At 40.5% G+C, this 22,791-nt stretch overlaps 1 protein-coding gene across 5 annotated transcripts in view; it reads right to left on the bottom strand.

The window, feature by feature from the left end:
* FCHO2 (FCH and mu domain containing endocytic adaptor 2) overlaps positions 1-19,586 on the bottom strand; it is a 120,783-nt gene extending 101,197 nt beyond the window's left edge. For 4 of the 5 annotated variants that reach the window (XM_025448365.3, XM_025448368.3, XM_025448366.3 and 1 more), the window contains exons 1-2: positions 19,448-19,586; positions 4,188-4,279 (exon numbers count right to left, since the gene is read on the bottom strand). In XM_025448365.3, the coding sequence (XP_025304150.1) occupies positions 4,188-4,279; positions 19,448-19,480 (125 nt within the window). In that variant the 5' untranslated portion in view covers positions 19,481-19,586. Of the gene's footprint in view, positions 1-4,187; positions 4,286-19,447 lie in introns of those variants that run through there. The other variant, XM_049103878.1, reaches the window with a different exon arrangement.
* Positions 19,587-22,791: the final 3,205 nt, after the last annotated feature.

Raw genomic sequence — 22,791 nt, 5'->3', positions numbered from 1 at the left:
ATAAAGCAAAGAAGCAATTACCGTTAATTTATATGGAAAAATTTCTGAGCTTTACTGGACCCAAAAAATACCCCTCTTAGGCTTTTCTGATACCGCAGGACACATCTTGCTAACAGATACACAAAATAAACTGAGGTAAGGCACAGATGCTCACACAGTTCAAAACTACAGCAGCTTGATGCTGAGATGCTGAGCACAGTTCGAAAGGAAGAAGCCTGGCAGTGGCACTTTCACTGTGTGCACTGCCTCCAGAAGGGCTCACTGCAAAACAAACGCCAAATGCTATTTTCTCATTTCGATATTTTGCAAAAACCCAAATCCTCTTCAGATTTTTCCCGGTTAGCAAAAAAAGGCACTAATGTCGATATTTCCTAAGAGCAAAATGACATAACACAAACCTCTGAAAAGTGAGGGAAACATGTAGTACTACTTATCAGAATGATTCAAATTAAAAGACGAGCCAAAAAAAAAAAAAAAAGACGAGCCATACCAAGTGGCAATGAGGACATGGAATGACTAGAACTCTGAAACAAGGTTGCTGCTGGTGTAAACTGGTACAACCACCCTGGAAAATTCTTTGGCATTACCTACAACAGTTACACATACATAACTCTATGACCTGGCAATTCTACTCTAGGGCATATACCTAATATAAATATGTGTGGCAAGACCCATGTGCAAGAATATTCAAAGCAAAGTTACTTGTAATAGCAAAAACTAGAAATAACCCAAATTACCAAGCAGGCCTAGCCACAAAATAGCTTTATCCAAATCAAATTACCTTGATTTTTTTTTTTAAAGATTTTTTTTTAAAGATTTTATTTATTCATGAGACACACAGAGAGGGAGAGAGAGAGAGAGGCAGAGACACAGGCAGAGGGAGAATCAGGCTCCATGCAGGGAGCCCGATATGGGACTCGATCCCGGGACTCCAGGATCATGCCCTGAACCGAAGGCAGGCGCTTAACTGTTGAGCCATCCAGGCATCCCATATTCTCAGTCTTAAAGACAACACATTTTAGAAATTTGCAGATTTTCAAAATACATACTTATACTTCTTTAAAATAAAACTCAGAGGGGCACATGCCTGGCTCAGCTGATAGAGCATGCAACTGTTGATCTCAGGGTTGTAAGTTCAAGCCCCACATTGGGTGTGGAGCCCACTTAAAATCTAAATCAATCAATCAATCATAATTAAACTACAAATTCAAAAACCTTAGGCTTTTCAAATTATTTTAGCATGTTTCATGATGTTTGTTTAAAATGGTAATATTTTGCAGATGGTGGCCACGGAGAGGGTGGGGGAGGCTGTGCAGGGCAGCAAGTCCTGCCGGGAGCCAGAGCTGGAGCCCCAGCCGCAGGAAGAAGCCATGCAGCTGAGCTGGGAGAAGCGGTGGCGTCCCCCATGGATGACGCGTTCCTGAGCCTGGACTCGCCCACCTATGTCCTGTACAGGCCCAGAACAGAATGGGCTGATAGAGATACAGTGCTGCAGAACGATGGCCCCAATCCAGGGGTCCGGATCATTTATAGTGAAAAATTTAGAGACGTGTATGATTATTTCCGGATCATTCTGCAGTGTGATGAAAGAAGTGAACGAGCTTTTAAAGTCAGCAGAGATGCTACTGAGTTAAATGCAGCCAATTATACAGTGTGGCATTTTCGGAAAGTTCTCTTGAAGTCACTTCAAAATCATCTAAATGAAGAAATGAACTACATCACTGCAGTAATTGAGAAACAGCCCCAAAACTATCAAGTTTGGCATCAGAGGCGAGTATTAATGGAATGGCTACAAGATCCATCTCAGGAGCTTGAGTTTATTGCTGATATTCTTATCAGAATGCAAAGAATTACCAAGCCTGGCAACATCGACAATGGGTTATCCAGGAATTTAAACTTTGGGATAATAAGCTGCAGTACATAGACCAGGTTCCTTTTTTTTTTTTTTTTTAAGATTTTATTTACTTATTCATGAGAGACACAGAGAGAGAGAGGCAAAGACACAGGCAGAGGGAGAAGCAGGCTCCCTGTGGGGAGCCTGATGTGGGACTCAATCCCAGGACCCCGGGGTCACGGCCTGAGCTGAAGGCAGACGCTTAACTGCTGAGCCACCGAGGCACCCCTGTAGACCAGGTTCTTAAAGAGGATGTAATAACTCTGTCTGGAACCAAATATATTTCATAATTTTTTTTAAAGATTTTATTTATTTATTCATGAGATACAGAGAGAGGGAGAGAGAGGCAGAGAGAGAAGCAGGTTCCACGCACGGAGCCCGACGTGGGACTCGATCCCGGGACTCCAGGATCACACCCTGGGCCAAACGCAGGCGCCAAACCGTTGAGCCACCCAGGGATCCCCTACGTCACAATTTCTAACACCACTGGCTACAATGATAGTGCTATGCTGGAGAGGGAAGTCCAGTACACTCTGGAAATGATCAAACCAGTACCACATAATGAGAGTGCACACAACTATTTGAAAGGGATTGTACAGGATCCTGGTCTTTCCAAATATCCCAATCGTTAAACCAGTGATTTGATTTGCAACCAAGTCATAGTTTCCCCTACCTGATTGCCTTTCTCATGGACATCTATGAAGACATGCTAGAAAACTAATGTGACAAGGAGAACAATCTCAATAAAGCATTAGAGTTGTGTGAAATTCTAGCTAAAGAAAAGGACTCTATAAGAAAGGAATATTGGAGATATACTGGAAGATCCCTTCAAAGCAAACACAGCACAGAGTAACCCACCAACAAATGTACAGCAATAACACCATCTGGAAGAACTCAATGGAATGCTTTTATTTTTTTAAGAGACTCTAATGCAGGAGTTTAAAGTGATCATTCCCGGGATCCCCGAGTGGCGCAGCGGTTTGGCGCCTGCCTTTGGCCCAGGGCGTGATCCTGGAGACCCGGGATCGAATCCCACGTCGGATTCCCGGTGCATGGAGCCCGCTTCTCCCTCTGCCTGTGTCTCTGCCTCTCTCTCTCTCTCTCTCTCTCTCTCTCTGTGACTATCATAAATAAATAAAAATTAAAATTAAAAAAAAAAGCGATCATTCCCTTTGCCTGTGCTGTAAAACGTGCATTGCACAGGTATTGCTGTTTAACAAGAACTAAGCGTGATGCTCCCTGGGTGCTGCTGCTATTCAGACTAGCAACTGATTATTTTAAAGTAAGGTAAATTGTGGGGAGGGAGGGAAGTTCCTTCCCATGAAGAAACTTTTAAAGTCTTATCAAGGGGCAGCCCAGGGGGCTCAGCGGTTTAGCGACGCCATTAGCCCAGGGCCTGATCCTGGAGACCCGGGATGGAGTCCCACATCAGGCTCCCTGCATGGAGCCTGCTTCTCCCTCTGCCTGTGTCTCTGCCTCTCTCTCTCTCTTTCTCTCTCTCTCTCTGTCTCTCATGAATAAATAAATAAAATCTTTAAAAAAAAAAAAAAGTCTTATCAACATTTACTCTAATCCCTTAGCATCAGCTCCTCCCTATTTGCAGCATTAATGAATGCAGGTAACTTGTATATAACAGATATAAGGCAACTTAAATTTGGGTTCAGGAAGCAGGGAACGCAACTGTTACATTAGAGCTGCTATGCCACACTTACAGTATCTTGCTTTCACTGTAACCAACTAATGCCAAAAGGATGCTTTTGTAATAAAATTATAGATGTATCCCAAAACTTGAAAAAAATAAAATAAAATGGAGTATTTTATCCTACAAAATTCCTCCATTTTTCTATTGTATCACCTTGCTAGTAATAATAAATTCAATGAAAAATATGTAGAAATTTTCAAACAGTGAATACAAACCAGGAGTTCAGCAATACTACTTGGAACTATCACGTAAATGTATAGACACCAGATAACCACACTACTTTAAAATGTAACTATAATAATGTACTTTTCAAGAGTGTACTTGATAATTTTAAGCCAGATCTAACTAAAATATCCTGGACAGCTCAGTTGGCTAAGTGTCTGATTCTTGATTTTAGCTCAGGTTGTGATCCCAGGGTCTTGGGATTGAGTTCCACCTCTGGCTCCATGCTGGGAGCCTGCTTAAGATTCTCTCCCTAACCCCGTGCTCACTAGAGCACCCCTGTCTCTCTCAAAAAAAATGTTTTTTCTCATTTATATTCTAAAATTTAACTAGATGAATTGTTAAATTACTTATTTAAAAAATACATACCTTTCTCTCACAAAATCTGCTAGTTCTTTTGTTGATATCTGTCCATGTTTCATATTATGGTACAGGACATCAAAGCCACTATTTTTTTCCCCCTAAAATTGAAAAAGATTTTTAGTTTGATGACAACAAAAAAAGATTAAAATGACTTAAGAATAACCCTACACTAACCAATATGCAATTCTAATATGCAGGTGAACTACTTCTCTTTAATTGAACCACTGTTGCTCATTGTATGACTTTAAACTGTATCAAAGAAATACTACACAGTTTGACAAACTTTACAATTTACTATATATACATATACACACATTAAACATACATGAACACATTCTATAATCACTTATGACTATATTAATGGAATTAGGTCTGAAATTTTAAAAAAATAACATGCAGTATAATTTAGAAAAGAGAACCATAGATCTTTTTAAATACATGACCAAAGCCCATTTCAATTCCTTTAATACACATTAAGGGATTCCTGATTATTGACTTCTGAGTCACAAGAGCGTATTATTAGTCACTTAAGCATTCAATACCACAAAATGCTTTATAATAGCTAACATAAATCTTTTAGTAAACTTAAACAACTTGAGAAGTGAGAAAGGAGATAAAATTTTAACAAAAGAGCAGTAACAGTCATTGGTTAGTCCTCAACTAATGAGAAATTAACAGAACAAGACCACTACACAATCCTAGAAAACCTTTACTGCCATTTTTTCCAATAAATGCTAAATTAGTAAGTCATAGGGAAGAAGACAGAAATATCAATTTTATAAATGAAATAAGACTATTAATAAACTAAGCTAAACTAAACTCTCTTTACAATTAGTAGTTTTTCTTCCATGAAAATAAAATAATGAATTCAATGTATTTGTTGGAAATAGCAATACAATAGGCAAGAATTACACAATATGAAACCTAATTTTTTTATAGTTCACCAAAAACAGGAAACCTATTTTAAGAACTCCTTAACAAACTTGTAAACTAATATAGAAATAGTAATTATTTTGCCATATATACAATAAATTAAAATGTGGTATTTGTAATGAGATAATATAGACAATATACTCAGCATTTTGAACATCCATTTCTATTTACCAATAAGAATACAACATAAAAACACAGACTAATGAATCCAAACATATCCATTTGGCTCCTACTATTTTTCATTTTTAAGATCAAAAATTTATTATCTAACTTTGCTTTTCTTCTATCTGTAGGTTTTTCATGGAAATTTATCCTAGCCAAAAGAAGACTATTCTCTGAGGTAACCATTATTACTAGTTTATATAAGCAAGCAAAAATACATGATCATGCAGATTAGTATGTAAAGCTGCAGATAAAATAATAAAGGGCCTGAATCCTCAAAGGGATGAATTTTATTACTTGAATATAATACATAAATTTACACATAATTAGACTATCCACCAATTCCCAGTATAGCCCTGAACCCTAAAAAAAAAAAAAAAAATCTAATCTAAATACTAAAACCATAAAATCAAAGTCTGAAGCTCTCACACCCCAAAATTCTTACTGGACATCTACTAGTTCTCATTTGCACATAAATCTAACAATCAGGGGGGCACCTGGGTGGCTGAGTTGTTCAAGTATCTGCCTTCAGCTCAGGTTCTGATCTCAGGGTCCTGGGATAAAGCCCCACATCCCGGCTCCCTACTCAGCAGGGAGTCTCCTTCTCCACCACCCACTCATGCTCTTGTGCTCTCTCAAATAAATAAATAAAAATCTTCTTAAAAAAAAAATCTAACAAGTCAGGCTACCTGGGTTCCCAATATGCATTATGCATATTCAAATTAGAAATAAGGTGGGAGTAAAGGACTATTCAAACAGGCACAGGGACTATTAAAAATACTATTTACCAGGCTTACAAGAGAAAGAAAAAAAATATTTTTTTTTAAAGGAGGTAAGAACTTTGAGACCATCTAGTAATTCGGGCAATAAAGTCCTAAGTGTTTCTGCTTCACTGTTACAGTATCAGAAACATTAAACAAGTAAGAAAAGGTTAAATTATATTCAGAAATTAAGAAGTCTTTGCAGGAGTAAGCTCTTTATTAGAGAACTTCAGATATCCAAAGAACACATTAGTTCTGGAGGATTATTTATTTCATACAATACAATAAGGAAATGAGGATTATTTATTTAGTACAATACAACAACAGTACTACAGCAGCAATAATACACCCTAGGAAACAGTACTAGCTATTCCATCTTTCAGGTCTTCATTTGGAAAGACAAGGAAAACTCATTCTAATAAGGATGTGATACAGAAGAAGCCTGCCTCCAAAGGCACTAACAGGGCAGCCCAGGTGGCTCAGCAATTTAGCGCCGCCTTCGGCCAGGGTGTGATCCTGGAGACCCAGGGATCGAGTACCACGTCGGGCTTCCCTGCCTGGAGCCTGCTTCTCCCTCTGCCTGTGTCTCTGCCTCTCTGTCTCTCATGAATAAATAAATACAAAAAAAATCTTTAAAAAAAATTGTTCCTAACATTAGATTATTTTTGGCTGTCATGGTAATTGTGTCTTGCTTTTTTCCATTGATTAAAAAGGCGGTGCTAAACTGCTGAGCCACCAGGCTGTCCCTGTTAGGAACAATTTAAATGTCCATCAACCAGTAACTAAAAAGACAAAACGGGGTATACCCATAAAATGGAATATAATTCAGCAATATAAACGAACACTGATGCATGAGACTTAACATCATAAACATTTCACGAAGTTAAAGAAGTCAGACACAAGAGACCACATCCTGTAGAATTCCATTTATATGAAATGTCCAGAATAAGCAAATATGCTGAGATAGAAAGTAGATGAGTGGGTTGCTAGGGAGAGGGGTTGTGACAAAAGGTACAGGTTTTCTTTTTGAGATAATGAAAAAGTTTTAAAACTGACTATGATGATGGATGCAAATATCGCTATTATGCAAAACCACTGAACTGTACACTTTAAGTGAACTGCATAATATGTAAAATCTATCACAATAAATTTGTCAAAGGTGTAAGCAGATATTTTTATCCATTTCAATCAATAAACTTTTGCAGAGAAATATGCAGTATTAACTGACAAAAGCAGCTATTAACACCATTGCTGATACAAGGAAGACAATTATTTTGAAGATTTACACTAAGATAGGATTTTTTATGGGCTGGTCTCAATGCACTTTGCAAAGAGCATTGACACTTACATAAAAGTCCAATGACTGTGGCCTGGGGCAAACAAAATCTTGTTATAATCTGATATAAACAAGTCTTAAAAATCTTTGAAATAATTCCTAATATGAAGTAGGAAAAAAAATCTTATCATCCTTTGAAGATGTTCAGTACAGAACTGTACAAGTCCTTTAAGAAAACACTAACTTCAGGCGCCTGGGTGGCTCAGTCGATTAAGCGTCTGCCTTCAGCTCACGTCATGAACCCAGGGTCCTGGGACTGAGCCCCACCTGGGGCTCCCTGCTCAACCAGGAGTCTACTTTTCCTTCTCCCTTCGCCCCTCCCGCTGCTCCTATACTCACTCTCTCTCAGTCTCCCGTTCCCTCAAATAAATAAAATATTAAAAAAAAAAAAAAAGAAAAACCACAAACTTCTCAGGATGTATGGTTTCCCATACTTACCACTCTAATTTGACTACACTTAACAATTTGATGTTTATCAATCCAGATTCCTTTTCCCATACATATAGTAACATGTTAATTTTTTATTATGAAAATGAGATCACACTATGCATAGTTTTGCATTATAATTATCAATTAAACTGAAATTTAGCTAAAAAGATAATTAAGTTATAAGTAAGGTCACAAAGTCATTGGAAACATTCAGATTTTTTTTCTACTGTAATTTAGAATCCACAAGTAAGACATACTTGAAATTTCAAGTTAAAAAGTCTGAATACATCATCATACCTATTTTGGAAACTCAAAGGTATCTTCTTCTGGTTGATTTTATAACATCCCTTTATACTTAAATCTTTTTAAAATAAATATAAAATACAACCCAATATCTTTTCACTTGAAGAAAAAATGCACCTCTATTAACAAAGCTGTGAAAAAAATCTAGATATAACATACCTCGGTTTTTAAGATCCATGAATAGTAATAGTGGAAAAGCACAAAGCTATAAATCCCAGCGAGTTTGGCTAATGGCCTGGAACTTCTCCTTCAAAGAACTTTTTAAGAGCAACAGTAAACTAAATACTAAAAACAAAAAGCCTGAGGTGCACTTGGGTGACTCAGTGGTTGAGCATCTCCCTTTGGCTCAGGGCGTGATCCCGGAGTTCTGGGATCGAGTCCCCACGTTGGGATCCCTGCAGGGAGCCTGCTTCTCCCTCTGCCTGTGTCTCTGCCTCTCTGTCTCTCTCATGAATAAATAATAAAATCTTAAAAAAAGAAAAAAAAGCCTAGATATCGTTCACTTTTGATGATTCCAAGATCTGAAAAACAGGCAGAGGATAGGGTAGACTATACAATCAGACCAAAACTGAAAAGTTGATTTTTACCTTGTTCTTTTTAAAAAAATTTTTTAAAGATTTTATTTGAGGGATCCCTGGGTGGCGCAGCGGTTTGGCGCCTGCCTTTGGCCCAGGGCGCGATCCTGGAGACCCGGGATCGAATCCCACATCGGGCTCCCAGTGCATGGAGCCTGCTTCTCCCTCTGCCTGTGTCTCTCTGCCTCTCTCTCTCTCTGTGACTATCATGAATAAATAAATAAAATCTTTAAAAAAAAAAAAAAAAAAAGATTTTATTTGAGAGACAGTAAGAACAAGAAAGATCAAAGAGAGAGGGGCAGAGGGAGAAGCAGACTCTCTGCTGAGCAGGGAGCCCAATGCAGGGCTCCATCCCAGGACCGGAGCTGAAGTCAGACGCTTACCTGACTGAGCCACCCAGGCGCCCCTCCTTTTAAAAATTTTAAAAGAATTTTTGGAAGGGGATCAAAGAGTCAGAAGGTGGTATCATGTGAACAGCAAATAACATGCCTAACCTTCCTCTCAACCTCAAACCGCCTCAAAGGTAATAAATAAATATCATCACTTCCTACCACTCTACATTTTCCTTTTGCTCTAGCTCTTATGTAAGCAGTTTTTCTATAAGTGAATAGCACATTTAACCTAACCACAAGTTACAATCTCTTCTTGTCAACCTTCTATTTATACATTGAAATTTTCATACATGATCATCAAAACTATACTACAGAACCATTGGCAAGATGTTTTTAAAGCAGAAAACAATAATTAAAGATGTAAAATGAGCACTGCTCAGCAGTCAGAACTACTTGATACAGGTACAAAAGTCACTCAAACACATTTGTCGGTTGACTAATGGGAAGAAATCTTACTATATTTTCTAACCTCTCAGATATATTCTCTAATCTCTTCAGTTAGTTAAATCCTTTAAGCCATCAAATAGAGTGATATGGATTCAACAAAAATAGCAGAAGCAAAGAGTTAGGAGATAATTTGTTTCATAACTTTTAAATTTTCTGTAATATTCTATAATGAATGTTCATTAATCTCAAAATGGAAAAAAAATAAATACAACATCAGCTTTCTCCAAAACTCTTCAATCTGTGCATTTAAAGTCAAAGACTACCTTCTTAAACTGACATCTTGTTCATAATAGTTAAATCTCCTCCTAATTCATAAATTTAAAAAAAACTGAAAATAACCTAAATATTCAAACAGGGCATAGTTTTAAAAATTACCTCTTCATTCCATGGAAACCAATGCAAGTCACTGCAAAATATTTTCAAAGAATACTTAATCATATGACAAAAATGCTTGATGGTAATATCATTTGAAAATACCAAGCTTTAGAAAAATCAGCAGAACACACTGTGAATCTTGTATTTCTAAAGATCTTAGAGGACACATGGAAAAGCTATATATAATTTTAATTTTCTTCTGTACTCTTCTATGCTCTATCTATCACATAACAATGGTTATAATTAAATAGGAAAACCATCTTCACTGGCTCATTTCAAACAATTAATTAAACTAATACTTCTTAGGATTAAGGTCCAGCATCACCAATTTGCTGTACTTACACCACACCTTCCTATCTTTTCCCTACAGGCAACCGAACATGCTTGTCACATCTTCTGTGACCTTTATTTCTGCTGTTCCATCAAGGAGCTTGTCCCTGATAGAACTGATGGACTCGGGTGTCTTAACTTCATCACACGGTCCACCAATCACTTCTCAATTTAATCCTCTGAATCCGACCACCAGCAAAATCCTCTAGCAACTTCACCAACAGTTACCATTTTAGGTCTCAGTTGCTGTTGTACTGTTTTCGTTTATCACCCACATCTGACCAGTTTATGCTCATCTCTGTGGACCAATTGCTACATTCTTCCCACTCTAGTATTCTTTCATTTTTCCACACTAGATAAACTGGAAAAACCAAACTCATTCCCTCTACATCTCCATGGCACCATATTTCTATATGGATTTCTTAGGGTGCTTCTGTTAAATGTTTTAGAATTGTAAAACCAGGAAGGATAATCTAAAAAAAAAATGGACTAAAAAAAGTACTTCCAAAGAGTTATGCTAACCAAATGTACAGGACAATATGAAGAATACCTTCTCCTATGCCTTTGCCTAAATAATTTAAGTAGTTCTGAAAGGATTAGAGCATTCAGGATTTAGTGTGTAGGGTAGAAAAGAATCCAGACAGCAAATTTTTATCCGTTCCATGTCAATGTTAAAGTCTTTCCCCCGAGTTGAACTTAAGCAGACTCAATCGGTATCAATTTCTCACTTTCAAATTTCTCCTACAGGTGCAAAAATACAAAACAAATCACCATTCCACTCCCTGAAAATTTTAAGGACCTCACAATAAAATTTATTGCCATCTAAAAGACTATGATTTATAATGTCTACCTGTCAAGTCTACTTGAACCAACTTAGATGAATGTGGTAGTTTGCACGTTCCTAGCTTGTTGCAGCTGAAAATAATTTGGGCATGGCTAACTGGCTAACAATTATACAAGATCACATTTTCATTTAGTTTATATAATTTGCTTGTGTATGCAGAGATCATCTCTGGAAAGCTATATAAGAAATTGGTAACAGTTATGGCCTTGATGGAGATCTTAATGGCTGGGGTACAAAAAAATAAAAATAAAAAAGGATTTTATACTGTATTCCCTAGGCACTTTTTGAATACTGAACCATGTAAATTTTGCAAATCTGTTAATTAATGTATATGTAAATATACATACACGTAGACTTTTTAAATTTCAGCAGACCACCCAATGGGATATATAAGCAGTATTTGAAATTTTCAAGTAGGGATCCCTAGGTGGCGCAGTGGTTTAGCGCCTGCCTTTGCCCCGGGGCGTGATCCTGGAGACCCGGGATTGAATCCCACGTCAGGCTCCCGGTGCATGGAGCCTGCTTCTCCCTCTGCCTATGTCTCTGCCTCTCTCTCTCTCTCTCTATCATAAATAAATAAAAATTTTTTAAAAAATTAAAAAGATAACAAAAAAAAAAAGAAATTTTCAAGTAATAAAAAAAAAGTCTATATTCTGGGTTTCTATAATCACCTCAACTAATTTTCTAAAAATATATATATTTAAATTTGCATATGGATATATCCCCAAGAATATTTGTGTGTATGCATTTAAGTCTCTCATCTAGAATACTAAATTTAGATTGAGAAAATCAAGCAAAGGGTACACCTGGTGGCTCAGTCCATTAACCCTCTACCTTCTGCTCTGGTCATAATCCCAGGGCCCTGGGATACAGTCCTGCATAGGGCTCTCTGCTTAGTGGGAAGCCTGCTTCTCCCTCTGCCCTTCCCTGTTGTTTGTGTCTCTCTCTCTCTCAAAAAAATAAAAATCTTAAAAAAAAAAAAATCAAGCAGAAATATAATGTTCCACATTCCAAAGTCCTATTACTAGCAATTCCACACTTTAAAAAAATTTTAATCCTCTCAATTTATCCATGTAAATAATAGATCAACTTTTGGGTATATAACCAAGTGCTCCAAATTTATTTAGAAGTAAAACATGACAGGGATCCCTGGGTGGCGCAGCGGTTTGGCGCCTGCCTTTGGCCCAGGGCGCGATCCTGGAGACCAGGGATCGAATCCCACATCGGGCTCCCGGTGCATGGAGCCTGCTTCTCCCTCTGCCTGTGTCTCTGCCTCTCTCTCTCTCTGTGTGACTATCATAAATAAATTAAAAATATTTTTAAAAAATTTAAGAAGTAAAACATGACAATACCAGTGAAATCAACAGACTGGAAAGAGACTTCTGTACTGGTTAAACAATTAAAAAAATAAGGACAAGAAACACAGAAGTACTTCAGGATAAAAAACACCCAAGATAATTATTTCATTCTATTTTTTAAAGATTGTATTTATTTATTCCTGAGAGACACAGAAAGAGAGAGAGAGGCAGAGACACAGGCAGAGGGAGAAGCAGGCTTTCTGCAGGGAGCCCAACGCGGGACTAGATCCCTGGACCCTGGGGTCACGCCCTGAGCTGAAGGCAGACACTCAACCACTAAGCCCAAGTGCCCCTAATTATTTCATTCTTGATGTGCTGACTGGAAATAATCTTTGGAAAAGGTCACCTAAACTAAAAATGTCAGTTCAATACAATGTTATATATGCTAAAGAATACTTGAAGTAAAAAAAAAAAAAAAAAAAAAAATACTTGAAGTCTTTGGGAGAATGCTTCATATTTTATAGAGATCAGGACTACTACGCAAAATGAGATTTATAAGGTATTTAAATCAGCTACATTGTATTTTTTTCCCTTCAAATAATTATCACTAGGGCATCTGGGTGACTCAGCAGTTGAGCGTCTGCCTTCGACCCAGGGCGTGACCCCGGGGTCCCGGGATCGAGTTCCGCAGCGGGCTCCCTGCAGGGAGCCTGCTTCTCCCTCTGCCTGTGTCTCTGCCTCTCTGTGTGTCCCTCATGAATAAATAAATAAAATCTTTAAAAAAAAATTATCACCAATGAAATCCATTCCTTAAAAAAAAAAAAAATTTATAGTATCCAAAATACATAAAGAACTTCTAGAACTTCACACCAAAAACACAAATAATCCAATTAAAAAACCAGAAGACATAGTTCTCCAGAGAAATATACAGACGGCCACAGACACACGAAAAAATGCTCAACATCACTCATCATAAGGGAAATGAAGATCAAAACCAAGAGAGAGGCGCCTGGGTGGCTCAGTCAGTTGAGCATCTGACTCCTGATTTCTGCTCAGGTCATGGTCTCAGTGTCCTGGGATCGAGCCCTCCGTAAGGCTCCAGGTGCTTAGGCAGTGCTTGGGCACCCTCACCTTCTGCCCCTCCCCCTGCTCATGCTCGCCCTCTCTCGCTCAAATAAATAAAATCTTAAAAAAACACACACACAATGAGTTATCACCTCACACCCTTCTGAATGGCTAAAATCAAAAACACAAGAAATAAGTGTTGGCAAACATGTGGAGAGAAAGGAACCCTCATGCATTGTTGATGGGAATGCAATCTGGTGCAGCCACTGTGGAAAACTGTACAGAGATTCCTCAAAAAAACTAAAAAGGAATTACTGTATGGTCCAACAATTCCACTACTGGGTATTTACCCAAAGAATACAAAAACACTAATTCAAAAAGATATATGCAGCCATATGTTTACTGCAGCATTATTTATAATAGCTAAAATACATAAGGAACTCAAAGGTCCATCTATACAGATGAATATATAAAAAATGTAGTGTGTATACACACACACACACACACACACACACAATGGAATATTACTCAGCCATAAAAAAAGAATGAAACCTTGCCACGTATAACAACGTGGAGGGATCTACAGAGGCTAATGCCAAGCAAAATAACTCAAAGACAAATACGATATGATTTCACTCATATATGGAATTTAAGAAACAAGACAAAGAAAAAAAGAGACAAACCAAAAAAACAGACTCTGAATTATAAAGAACAAACTGATGGTTACCAGAGGGGAGTTGAGTTTGGGAATGGGGGAAATAGGTGATTGGGGATAAAGAGCATACTTAACCATGGTAAGCATTGAGTAATGTACAGAATTACTGAATCACTATATTGTACACCTGGAACTAATATAACATTGTATCTTAATTATACTGGAATCTAAAAAGAAAATTTTTTAAAAATTTAACTCTTCAATTAAATAATCTGGGTTTATATAAAAATATAAAGCCATCTTAGGGATGCCTGGGCAGCTCAGCAGTTGAGCATCTGCATTCGGCTCCAGATGTGATCCTGGTCCCAGGATCGAGTCCCGCATCGGGTTCCCCGCAGGGAGCCTGCTTCTCCCTCTGCCTGTGTCTCTGCCTCTCTCTGTGTGTCTGTCATGAAAAAATAAACAACATCTTTAAAAATATACATATATAAAGCCATTCTAATTAGTATAGTGCAATGTTGACACAATCAAGAACATTATAAATTAGTATCCTACTCTGAGAAAGAACCAGTATACAGAGACACTTCCTTGCTGTACCTGTAAATATCTTTTTAAAGTTACATTATCTTTTGGAGGACTAACAACTGTTTTTAAATATTAAGGCAATGGTGTGGATTTCTGCTATCAAAATTAATTTTGCTAACCAATGTTAATGGAAAAGAAGAACATTTTCAACTCGATTATCAAAGGCACTATACTTTGTGGCAAAAAATGACTTATCAGCAACAAAACACCTGTTCTGTAGGAAGTTTTAAATACATTTTTCTCTTCAAAGTATAATATTAAGTAATTTGTAACACAGCATACTGTTTTAGTTAAGAAAAACTACACTTTAAAGAAAAAGGCAGGATGTGCTACTTTCAAAAGGACTTGAAAATAGTTTGCATGATTCAAACTTTCCTCTAACAAACGCCACAACAAAAGTTTGTCTTTCTATACGTGGGGAAAACAACAATTAATAGGTTGTTTGGTTAGAAACTTAAAAGTTTCCCATTACTTCACTTTGACAAGCTTTATTTGTTTTGGCAGTGCCACTTTAAATATTAGGGGAGAAAAGTGAAATTAATATTGTAATTTCTCTGTTTCAAGAAGTTATAAATGATCCTAAAATATGTAAATTTTTAAGTTGTCTTAGACAACTATCAGATTCTCAGAAGTTATTTAGTTCCTGTTTCTGGTCTTTCCTAGTTCATTTAGTCCTCCTTTGGAACTTTTTATAAAGCTCCAATTTAGAGCTTTCAGTCCCAATTCCAGGCTTGGAAGTAAATAAAATGCAATCTATTTTAACTGTATTCAATAGTGAGAAAGTGAAGGCAAAGACAAAAACAAATTAGACTGGGAATTCTCTCCAGATTTCAGATATCCAAATTTAGTCCTGTCTGTCCCTTAAGAGGGACAAACAAGGGGCACCCAAAAACTAGTACAAAGAATGTTCATAGAAAGCATTAGTCATAATAGCCAAAAACAATAGACGAGGCTATGTTCAAAGCTCAATTAACTGAGACAAAAGAGAACTTTAAAATGTTACTGTACAATTTGTAGTAAACTATACTTCAATTTTAAAAAAAAAATCTTAATATACATTTTGGAATTAAGTTATTAGCAAGCTTCAAAAACACTTTCATCTATCAAAAAACGTGCAAGAGGCAGCTGGCTGCCTTAGTCACAAGAGCATGCTGGTTCGGGGGGGGGTGGTATAGAGACTACTTAAATCAACTTTTTTTAAAAAGAAAACATTTTGGGATGCCAATTTTAAATCCTCATAATAGTCTTATAAGTTGCCTAAAATCTAAAGTCTGAAGTTGATAGGTTATATATTAATAATTAATTAGATTGACAGACTAAACCTAAAATTCACACAGAAACGAAAGGAATCCAAGAATAGGCAAAAACAATCTTGAAAAAGACAACCAAACCTGGAAGACTCTCACTTCCTGATTCCAAACTTACTGCAAAGCCATGGTAATCAAAACAGTGTTAAGGATAGACAATGAAATACAACTGAAAATTAAGGAGTAAACCCATAAACATATGGCCAACTGATTTTTGACAAGAGTGCCAAGATTTTTTAACAGAGAAAGGAAGAGCCTTTCAACAAAGGTACTGAGACCAGATATCCACGCAAAAGAATGAAGCTGAACCTCCTTCTGGCACCACACACAAATACTGACTTCAAATGGATCCTAGGCCTAAACAGAAGAGCTAAAACTATAAAACCCATAGAAGAAAACAAGTAAATCTCTGTGGCCATGGGTTAGGACAAACTTCTTAATAAAACAAAAGCATAAGTAATAAACTAGACTTCATCAAAATTAAAAACTGACGCATCAAAGGAGAATATCAAATTACGTCACACCAGTTGGAATGGCTACTATCAAAAAGAAGTAACAAGTGTCCGTAAGGTTGTGGAGAAGAGGGAACAGTCGCACACTGTTGGTGGGAATGTAAATTCATGCGACCACTATGGAAAATAACATGAAGGTTCCTCAAAAAATCAAAAATAGAAGTATCAAAAAAAAAAAAAATAGAAGTATCATACAATCCAGTAATTCCCCCTCTGGGTATGTGCTTGAAGAAAACGAAAACATGAATTCAAAAAGATTTATGAACCCCTGTGTTCACTGCAGCATTATTTACAATACCCAAGATGTGAAAGCAACCTAAGTGTCCATCCATAGATGAATAAAGGAGATGTATACATACACAATGGACTATTACTCAGCCATAAAGAAGAATGAAATCTTGCCATCTGACATGGATGGACCTAGAGTGTATTATGGTAAGACAAGTCAGAGAAAGACAAATACCATTATTTCACTTATATATGGAATCTAAAAAAACAAATGAACAACAACAACAAAGAAAAACAGAAACACTCACAAATATAGAGAAAAAAGTAGTGGCTGCCAGGGGAGGAGGGGATGGAGATAGGTGAAATAGGCGCTTAAGAGGTTCAAACATACTATTATAAGTAAGTCATGAAGATGAAAAGTACAAGCATAGAAAGAGTCACTAATACCATAATAATGTAAGACAGTAATGGCACACTGGTGAACATTTCATAATATATGTAATTGTGGAATATCATTCACCTGAGACTACACTGTGTGTCAAGTATACTTCAATTAAAAATAATTTTTAAAAACAGAATATAAGAAATATATTTTTTATACGGACACCATCAAGAGAATGAAAACAACAGCCCACAAAACAGGAGAGAATGTTACAAAATTATATATCTGGTAAAAGACTACCCAGAATTAAAAAAAAAAAAAAAAAACCTGTTACAATTCAGTAATAAAAACAAATAACCTAATCTAAAAATGGGCAGTGAATCTAAAAAGGTATTTCTCCAAAGAAAATATATAAATAAGCACATGAACAGGTGCATCAGCCATCAGAGAAATGGAAATCAAACCCGCAATGAGGAACGCCTGGGTGGCTCAGTGGTTGGGCACCTGCCTTCAGCCCAGGTCGTGACCCGGGTCCTGGGATCGAGTCCCACATCCGGCTCCCTGCATGGAGCCTGCTTCTCCCTCTGCTGTGTCTCTACCTCTCTGTGTCTCTCATGAATAAATAAATAAAATCTTAAAAAAAAAAAAAACGCACAATAAGATAATACTTCACACCCATCCACTGTAATAAAAAAGACCGATAACAAGGATTGACCAGGATGTAGAAAACTTGGAACATCAGACATTGCCAGTGGGACGGTACACCAGACAGTCACTTTGGGAAAGTTCGGCAGTTTTTCAAAACGTTAAAGAGTAACAATATAACCCGGGAATTCCATTCCCAAAAGGAATGAAAACATACTTCCCCACAACGATTTGTACAAAAAATGTTCACAGCGGTATTACTCACGATAGCCAAAAAGTGGGACCCACCAAACCGTCCGTCACTCATGAGTAGACAGGACAGTGGCAGGTTCGGCCATAAAATGTAATTAAGCGCTGATGCACGCACCTCAGGGATTAACCGGGGATACATGCGAAGGGAAGGAAGCCCATGCAAAGCGCAACGCAGACGATCCCACTGAGGCCGCAAGACCTCAAGACACAGAACTATAGGGGCGGGAGCCTGCAGATGCCTCACCGGCCTAGGCTGACCTAGGGGCGACAGGGGTCACAGCTGCTGGTGGTACAGGGATTCTTTGCTGATGACCCTGTTCTACAACGGCCGCAGGGATGCATGCAAAGGAACGCAGAAAGACCCCTAAGCTGTATGCTTAAATGAGTGTGTACTATATAGTGCGTGAACCGTGGCTTAACAAAGCTGTTCATTTTTATTTAAGATTTTATTTACTTATTCACGAGAGACACAGAGAGAGAGGCAGAGACCCAGGCAGAGGGAGGAGCAGGCTCCCTGCAGGGAGCCCGAGAGGGGACTCGATCCGGGGTCTCCAGGATCACGCCCTGGGCCCAAGGCAGGTGCCCAACGGTGAGCCCCGCAGGTGTCCAAGTTTGTATGATTTTTTTAAAAAATATATTGTATTTATTTATTCATGAGAGTCACAGAGAGAGAGAAGCAGGGGTCCTGAAGCGGAACTCGAACCCGGGACCCCGGGGTCCCACCCTGGGCCGAAGGCAGGCGCTCCCCCGCTGAGCCCCGGGGCGGCCCCACAGAGCTGTTTTTTTTTTTTTTTTTTTTTCAAAAAACAAAACAAAACAAAACAAAGCTCGTGTCTCCTATTTGTGCCCCTTGCGGGGGGGGGCGGGGGGGAGGGGGCGGGGAGAAAATAAAAGATTGTGGACCAGCGGCCGACCGCGCGCGGACGGGGGTCGGCGGGGAGTGCGCGGCCCGGTCCCCGAAGGGCCCTCCACCCCCGCGACGAGCGGCGGGCGCGGGGGGCGGGGGCGGGGTCGCGGGGGGTCGGGGCCGCCCGCGCAGGAGCCCGGAGCCCGGAGCCCGGAGCCCAGCCCGGCCCGCCGCGTCCTGCGCTTTGTCAACAGGCCCGGAGGCCAAGTCCCGGGCGGCGAGGCGGGGAGGAAGCGCGGGCCGGGCGGGGGGCGGGGAGGGGGGAGGGGGGAAGGGGGAGGGGAGCCCGCGGAGCCCCCGCCCCGCCCCCGCGCCCCCCCGGAGCCCCCCGAGCCCCCGCCCCCCGCTTTGTCCCGGCGTCCTGGCCGCGGGCGGGCTCGGGGCCGCGCTGACAGCCGCCGCCCGGGGGGGGGGGGGGAGGGGGTCCGCGGGGCCCGGGGCGGCGGCGGCGGCGCGAGGACCCGCCCGCCCGCGGAGCCCCCCCGCCGCCCGCAGGCCGCCGCCCGGCGCGGGAGGCTCGGCGCCCCCAACCCCCGGCCTTACCCAGAAATCCTCGACGAAACGCGCCATGACCATCCCGCCGCCGCCGCCGCCGCGCCAGGCTCCGCGTCCGCGCCCGCCCGCCGCCGGGTAAACACGGGCCCGGCCCCCGGGCGCCCCCGCCTCCCCCGCCGCCGCCGGCCTCCCGGACGCCGGCCCGCACCCGCACCCTCCAGGGCGCATGCGCCACCTAGCGGCCGCGGCGGGCGCGCCGGGGCCGGGCCGCGCTGCGCATGCGCCCCGCGGCCGCGCCCGGGCGGGGTCGCCCCGGGGGTCACGGCGGCGCGCGCAGGCCCCCGGCTGCCGCGGGAGGGCCGGGCGGCGCGGGGGGGCCCGGGGAACCCGGCTCAGCTCGGGGCGACGCTCCGGACGACGAGGGGCGCGCCCCCAGGGCCCCCGGCCCCAGCCCCGCGCCCCGGGCACGCGCAGGCCCAGGCCCAGGCCCGGCCGCGCGGCGGGACCCACCCCGGGACCGCCCTCCCGGACCCGGCGCCTTGGGAAACAAAATTAAAATTAAAATTAAAATATAAAAATTATAAAATAAAAATAAAATAAAAATAAGAAAAACAAAAATAAAAATAAATAGAATAATTAAATAATATATAAATAAATATAAATTAACTAAAAATAAATTAAATAATAAAATAAATATAAATAAATAAAAATAAAATAAATGAAAATAAAAATTAAATTAAAACAAAATAAAATAAAATAAAAAATAAATAAAATAATAAAATAGTCTTTTCCAGGGCTTGTTCGTTGAAGCCCCTAGCTCTCGTGGCGACTTGTACATTTTGGAAAAACAGACACATCCTGGCACAACGTAAAGGAAACCCCCCGCCCACTTTTCCAGAGGTTGGGAGGGGGGAACAATGTTCAGTCCCCGTAGAGACCCGCCTCAAGGTCGCGGCCAGCAGCTCAGCTCCATGCGCAGTCTGCAGCGCTTGCAACCGAGCCGCGAGCCTCCGGGCCGCTCCCCCGACACGCGCGTCGCGCCTGCTCAGGTCTCGTGACTCCAAACGGAATGAGCGTTTGCTTCTTGGGGAAAATGATTTTGGTCCTCAAAAGCAAAAACCACACAGTGCCTCGCACGTGCATGGGGCTGTAAAGGGTTTGTTGAATGGGGAGTAAGTGGATACTGGTGGTGTGATTTTTTTCCTTTTCTTAAAAATATCTTTTTTTTTTTTAAGATTTTATTTATGTATTCATGAGACACAGAAAAAGAGAGGCAGAGGGAGAAGCAGATTCCATGTAGGGAGCCTGATGTGGGACTCGATCCTGGGATTCCAAGATCAGGCCCTGGGCTGAAGGCACATGCTATACCTCTGAGCCACCAGGGCCGTCCTTAATATCTTTTAGAAAAAAAAAAAAAAAAAAAAAAGAATGTCTTTTAGAAATATATAGGCTGTAACAATTTGCTTTAAAATAACCCCCCCCCCCGCCCCCCGGGCAGAGGAACAATGAGTAGGGGCATGGTAGGACTGACTATGAGCTAGTGATTGTTGGGAGCTGGGTTATGGAAACCTGGGTACAGTACTACACTCCCTTTGTGTATGCTTGATACTTCCTTTTCTCTAAAAAGTCTTCATAACACTGTCATTTACACCAAGTGTCGGGGGAAGGCTCAATCTGCTACAGTTCTCTGAACCATTAGTCTAGCGCTTTCTTCATCCTGAAAAAAAAAAAAAAACTTAAAAAAATACAGCCATCTAGATCTCTCTGCAAATAAGGTTGGCATTAAAATCCTAGTATCACCCAGCTGAGACGTAGGGAGGAGAAGCCTTATCCTAGACTCACGCTTAACAGGACCTCACATGTTACAAACACATTAATTTATTAAAAAAAAAAAAAAAAGACAGGTAGATGTCTCAGGTAGATCCGGATCTGATGCTGAACTCTGGCCCATAACTGTATGTACCCTCTCCCATGACCAACCCCAGTCAGGCCCCTGGGAAAGACTTCTTCATTAGCTCTTGACCTCTGTCTTCAGAACAAAAGGTGTAACTCCAAGTGCAGAGAGAGCGGTGGGTGGGAGAGCTGCCCACATCAGAGACAGCCTCCTTGAGGGTCAGCAGTGTCTGAGCAGCAGAAGTGCTTAAGCAAGTTAACTCGTCCAATTTTTCCCCCCAGCAGGAATGCAATAGATTCTTGCATAACAAAGTGCTGTTTTGCATAACAAAGTGGTGTCAAGCACAGACTCTCCTTTTTTTAGTGTTCTAACACTGACAGTTTAGCCTGGCACTCAAATAACTGCACAGGGAGCATTCCACTTGTACTCATACCTGTGGTCTCATCAATATATCAGAGGCGGGGTTACCAGAAAGACCAGTATTCCGCGTACTTTGGGGATTTACAAGACTCAGTAGGGCTGAAACCCCATATTCTGTAATTGCCTGATATTTAAATTGTGGGAATTTAGGGTAAACACTGATTAAGGTGTAAATTTCAGCCAAATAGAAGAAGAATGTGGGTTGTGTCCAGCGCATTCTGTTCTCTCAAGTGAGGTTTGCTGGGGTGCACAGACATGCTGGCAGAGCATAGATAAGGCCACCAGAGGGTAGCTCACTTTTGTGCCATTAAGTATTTGTGACCCACACACTTAGCCCTTGCTTATCCAAACACATTTTGAAATTACTAAGAACTGACACACATAACAACACTGTTCCACTCACTGCCTATAACACCTGGTACTTAATAGTCACTCAATAAACATGCGGTGAGACAGTGGATGAATGACTGCACCTATCATAGAAATGTCACGGTGGATGAGATTTTGATTATGCAGTGACTCCATTCTTTTACTCATACCCTTGGTGCTAGGTCTTAGAGTTTTATAAAAAAATGGCATTATTTACATTCTACTTGATATAATTTTCTCACATTGATTTTTTCGAAAGAATTCTTTGGGGCTTGAATATACTTTTTTTTAATTTCTTAAATGTTATTTATTTATTCATGAGATACAGAGAGAGAGAGAAAGAGAGAGAGGCAGAGACATAGGCAGACGGAGAGGCAGGTTCTCTGCAGGAGCCTGATAGGGGACTCGATCCCAGACCCTGGGATCATGCCCTAAGTCAAAGACAGACACTCAACCACTGAGCCACCCAGACATCCTTTGAATATACTTTTTTTAAGGGTTATTTATTTGCGAGAGAGAGAGAGAGAGAGAGAGAGAGAGAGAGAGCAGATGGAGGTACAGAGAGAATTCTCAAGCAGACTCCCCACTGAGCACAGAGCCTGACCCCAGAAGCCTGAGATCATGATGACCTGAGCCAAAATCAAGAGTTAGCCACCTAACCTACAGAGCCACCCAGGCACCCCAGCTTGAGTACGCTTCTTAAAGGATA

This window comes from Canis lupus, chromosome 2, assembly GCF_003254725.2.
Source record: "Canis lupus dingo isolate Sandy chromosome 2, ASM325472v2, whole genome shotgun sequence".
Lineage (NCBI taxonomy): Eukaryota > Metazoa > Chordata > Mammalia > Carnivora > Canidae > Canis > Canis lupus.
The sequence above is the reverse complement of the archived record's forward strand: the minus strand, read 5'-3'. Positions and strand labels throughout refer to the sequence as shown.